At 33.5% G+C, this 5139-nt stretch overlaps 1 protein-coding gene across 4 annotated transcripts in view; it reads left to right on the top strand.

Annotated features, from left to right (window-relative positions):
* Positions 1-2385: 2385 nt before the first annotated feature.
* Positions 2386-5139, top strand: part of LOC307118116 (sodium-dependent lysophosphatidylcholine symporter 1-like) — a 15365-nt gene continuing 12611 nt past the window's right edge. For all 4 annotated transcript variants that reach the window (XM_079803544.1, XM_079803545.1, XM_079803546.1 and 1 more), the window contains exons 1-3: positions 2386-2866; positions 3956-4075; positions 5095-5139. The exon at positions 5095-5139 is cut by the window's right edge and continues 80 nt beyond it. In XM_079803544.1, coding sequence (XP_079659670.1) covers positions 2783-2866; positions 3956-4075; positions 5095-5139 — 249 coding nt within the window. In that variant the 5' untranslated portion in view covers positions 2386-2782. The remainder of the gene's footprint in view (positions 2867-3955; positions 4076-5094) is intronic.

Here is a 5139-nt window from a genome sequence, read left to right on the forward strand (position 1 = left end):
ATTAAATATTAAAGTAATGGCAAATGACAGAAAGCAATACTGTCTAATAAGAGTCGAGTTGCAACTCCATAAGAATATTTACATTTTATCTTTTAAAAATAGGTTGTTATTTTTACAGATGTTACAGTTTGTGTTAACGAAAATAAATTTACATTTTACATCTTTATTCAAGCTATAAAAAAATATCTGCCCCGGGGGATGCTACTCCACAAACCACCAACAAATATAAAAAATACTAATATTTATTTAAAACTTTTATGTATATGTCATCAACCCATCTGTCTTGCTTTTAAACTTTTACATTAATAATGAATTTCTTCCTCTACAGGGTAGAAGACTCCAGCCCAGGAAGTCCAGGTCAAGTTTTAAAAGAATAATAGTTATGAAAAAAAAAAAAAACTTCTTGGAGAAAAACAATATTCAGGTTTGAAATCCCTCTGTTTTTAAAGGGATAGTTCACCCAAAAATGAAAATTGTGTCATCATTTACTCACCCTCAACCTGTATGAATTTCTTTCTTCTGCTGAACACAAAGAAAGATATTTTGAAGAATGTCGGTAACCAGGCAGTTGATGGGTCCCATTGACTTCCATAGTATTTTTTTTCCTTCTATGGAAGTCAGTGGGGTTCATCAACTGCCTGGTTACCGACATTCTTCAAAATATGTTTCTTTGTGTTCAGCAGAAGAAAGAAATTCATACAGGTTGAGGGTGAGTAAATGATGACACAATTTAAATTTTTGGGTGAACTATCCCTTTAAATCATTTAATTTTTATAGATTTGTAATTTTACCCAAACATTTGAATACATATTGATTGTTTTGTTTGCTCAGAAAAGTGTTGAAATGAAATAAATTGTTCACAGAGAAATGTTAACTTATTGAAAAAAATGTATATGTTCAGAAAATAAATAGGTTTGAAATCCTGCTGTTTTTAAATCATTAAATTTTTAGACATTTGTAATTTTATCCAAACATTTTAATAAATATTGATTGTTTTGTTTGTTCAGAAAAGTGTTTTTTGTATGTTCAGAAAAGTGATGAAATGAAATGTTCACAGAAAAATTGTAACATTGAAAAAAATTATGCTATACTATTTTACTTGCCAGCAAGTTACTGTATTTTTCACAGTATTCTTTTTACAGTGTAGATTTAGCGCCCCCAAATGGGCCAACAATGCAATAGCTCTTCTAACTGTATTGTCATATATGTCATGTTCATGAATCCATAACTTAAAAATGCTACAGTAAAAATGTCTGTACTTTTGCATGGTGACAGTCAGGCATACTGGGTATAATGCCCCAGTGGAACTGTGAACGCACCCATGAAGGCAACCGAGATATAGCGCCTTCAAATGGGCCAATAATGCAAGTTATTCTACCTGTACTGTCATATATGTCATGTTTATGAATCCATAACTTCAAAATGCTACAGTAAAAATATCTGTAATTTTGCATGGTGACAGTCAGGCACACTGGGTATAATGCCCCAGTGGAACTGCATGTGAACGCACCCATAAAGGCTTTGATATATAGCGCCTCCAATTGGGCCACTGGTGCCATTAATGCAAAGGCTCTTCTTACTGTACTGTCGTTTGTCAAATTCGTTGGTCCATAAATTCATAACGCTACAGTAAAAATATTTGAAAATTTTAATGATGATATTTAAGCACGATGGGTATAAAGCACCTGTGAAATGTTTTACTTCCCCAAATGTTGTAAGATATTACAAATTACAGTATAGGCAAATATCATATATCCATTTAAGCAAAATTAGTTTGCATTTCAAAGCAATAATAACATGATTATACATTTTGTATTTCATCCATATTTGATGTTCTGGAGACCTTGCAGGGGTAGGTGTCATCTGGTGTTGGTTCATCTGAAGTCTTCGGAGGCTGGATCCAAGCTGGAGCTGGCATTAATCTCTAGTTACCTTACCTTTAATTGATTTATTAATGCATTCAAAGCATTCAAGTGCAATAATTGAAGAATGATGTAATTATATTTGATGTATACATTTGTATTTTTTTACAGTCATCTTCACTGATATTTCTGTGTTAATTACCTTTTAAAATAGTTTATTATTATTTTCTGAAAATAGACACAAAAGTATCAAAAGTGTGAATTAGAGAAAAAACACATGGTCCCAAAATTGAGCTGATGGCATGTACAATAAAGAATAAGCACACTGTAATTATATTGTATGTGCCTTTATATTTTTACAGTCAATCTTCGCTAATATATTATTCTTTTATTCTGAAAATGGACACAGAAGCAACACAATCCCTTAAAAAGCTTGAAAAAGAGAAAAACCGCAGGGTCCCTAAGTTGAGCGTGAATAAGAAACCAAAGACGCGGAAGCCTCGCGTCTTTTAAGGTGGACCGGATAGCGTCAATAAGAAGCTGCGAATAAGAAGCTGGATTCAGCCTCGTGAATCCGCTTCCCAGGAAAGAAGATAACACGCGACAACTTGCCCCAACCTGACATGATGCTTGTCCTGAGTTTAGGTAAAATGTAATAATTCATCCAACAGCAACGCGATTAAAAATTTGGAGTAGGCTAGATTATTCACAAAAATGATTCTAAATGAAGCGATTACAACTTCTGACAGATCAGAACAATTAGGTTATGCTAAGCCAGAGAGAATGTCGTTAAGTAACATTGAGAAACTTTCTGGGCATCTTCATATGCTTTCGTAGAGGAACAGCCACGCCTGTTTTGCATCAAGTATAAGAAGCGCTATAAAAACTCGAGGACATCTCATTTTCTCGAGAACTGAACGATGGCCAACAATAATGGGAATATACTGAACGATCGAAAAGACGACAGCATAGACTGCGCAAAAGAAAATGACGACAATCAGCAGGTATGATACATGCTTTTAGAGAGAATTCTTTGTAAACATCAGTGGGATTGGTTTGTAGGCTAATTGTTACTTAAATCTAAAAGATGTTGGAACAAATCTACAAACAGTTGTTGCTCATTTTATTGGTGACAAAAAATGTCATATACATACATACATACATACATACAGGCTACATACATACATAGGCTATATAGCTATATAGGGGAGAGCGGGGCACAACCTAACGCTTTTTGACTTTCTCAATTTGCTTTCTCAACTTTCCCCCCATATTAATTTCACATATGTCTAGTACAATTATGTGGTTTTGTTTCAATATTACAGTGTAGCCTATACTTTTTTCTTGACTTAACCCGAAAGAATGGAAGTGAAATGTGAACATGCCTCATATGTGGGGTGCATTTTAACATGTGAGAGGCATATTTTAACAATATGACAGCTTACAATGTTATCTGATCTAATAATAAAAAAAACACATCCAAGACAAACTATTTTTATATTATTATTTATATATGTCAATAAAATGCAATTATTAACTTTTAAAAAATAAAATAATAGCATTTTTTAATAATTAAAAATAAACTCATTTTTCAGTTTGACAACAAACACACCACAAAACAGCTATACAGCATAGTTTAAATCATAATAATAATGAATATTTTTTTTCATACTTTATTCACCTTTTTCCTCATGATTTCTTAATAGCATTCATATAATTGCTTAGTTCTAATAGGGGCTCATTGTAACGCACAACATGCCCCACCTGCACAACTGGGATTTAAACCCGGCTTGTGTCTTCTTCTGGTTAGCGTTACATAACTATATCAACTGTTAAATAACAGATTTAAGATTAAAATAATATAAAATTTGTATCATTTTAAATAAACACAAAAAACAGAGATGAAAAATTATCTTAAGTAGGAAATTTCCTTTTGCTATAGATCTTTTAATTTTGGCACCATTTTTTCTCTATATAGTGTTGATATGGCAATACTGTGGAAAGCTTTAAACCATGTATATTACAATATATATAAATATATAACATTTCTGGCTTGTTCTATATTGAAATGCTTCATGTCAATGTCACATTAGAAAGCTCCAGGCATCCCTTTGTCCAGGAAACTGTGCTATGCCGTTGGGGGTATGCCTTATCAAATGACTGCAACCACCAAGGGCTTTTTCATGCAGATCTTTTTACTGGATGTTGTGAAGGTGAGTATACAAGAACTTCAGCAGCTGGAGAACACCATATAGATAGATGTCCTATGTACAAATTCAGACAGTTTCACTGCAGCCTGTCACACTTTTGTAATACTACCACACCCGTAGTTTGGTTAGTGATGCAGGAAATCAGCCTATATAACAGTAAGATCAATGTTATTTTTTTAATAATACAAAATGTGCGTATTGTTTACGTAATTATTATGATTTGTTGGCTTTCCAACTGTGTAAATGTGACACATGATATTGTTTGATTACTTATTGTTTGTTAGTACAAACAATACGACAATAAGGCATCCCCTAGGTGTTAAAGACCTAGTCTTATATATAGAAGGTTGTAGGTTCAAACCCTGTGCATTTACTTTCCTTATGGGCTATTTGAGTGAGTTTTGAGGCATTAGTGAGAGGCTCCATGATGGTCCAGCTCAACTCTCCCTCAGTTTGCATGTCATGTTTTCATGCCACACTCAACACTTTTTACTGAACCGTTAGCAGAGGAAGTGAAAAAGTATGTGAAAGATCCTGTGAAAGTTAATATATTACACACTTTAACAAATTGGTAGAAGAAATAAATTATTTTATTACAAAAGTTACAAGTTCTGTTACAATAAAACCTTTAAAATAAAAAATCAATAAAATAAAATATATAGCACTGATACTGTATAAAGGACCTGTTAAGCCCAGTATGGTTCTTCAGTGGTTCTTTGGGGCGGTTAATGTGCTATATAGCACCACTACCATACAAAGACTCCGTTGAGGCCCTGTATAGTTCTTTAAAGGTTCTCTAACTCTCTCTTAACATTAAAATACAGTGTATTTCCTGAAGATAACGTGATAACATTTTGCCCCCAAGGCCCCCCATAAGGAAATATTCCAGGGCCCCCACACAAGACTTTTTGACCTCAGAAAAGTATAAAAGTGATCCTTTTAGTCCTATTTAGCACCATTTTTGTGCAGCCAGAATTTTATGAGAAATCATCCATTTTCTTCTGTCCAAATATTTTTCATAGATGGATGCTTTCTCTGCATCTATCATCCTCTTCCTCGGTCGAGCT

Source organism: Gobio gobio (genome assembly GCF_949357685.1).
Source record: "Gobio gobio genome assembly, chromosome: 21".
Taxonomy (NCBI): Eukaryota; Metazoa; Chordata; class Actinopteri; order Cypriniformes; family Gobionidae; genus Gobio; species Gobio gobio.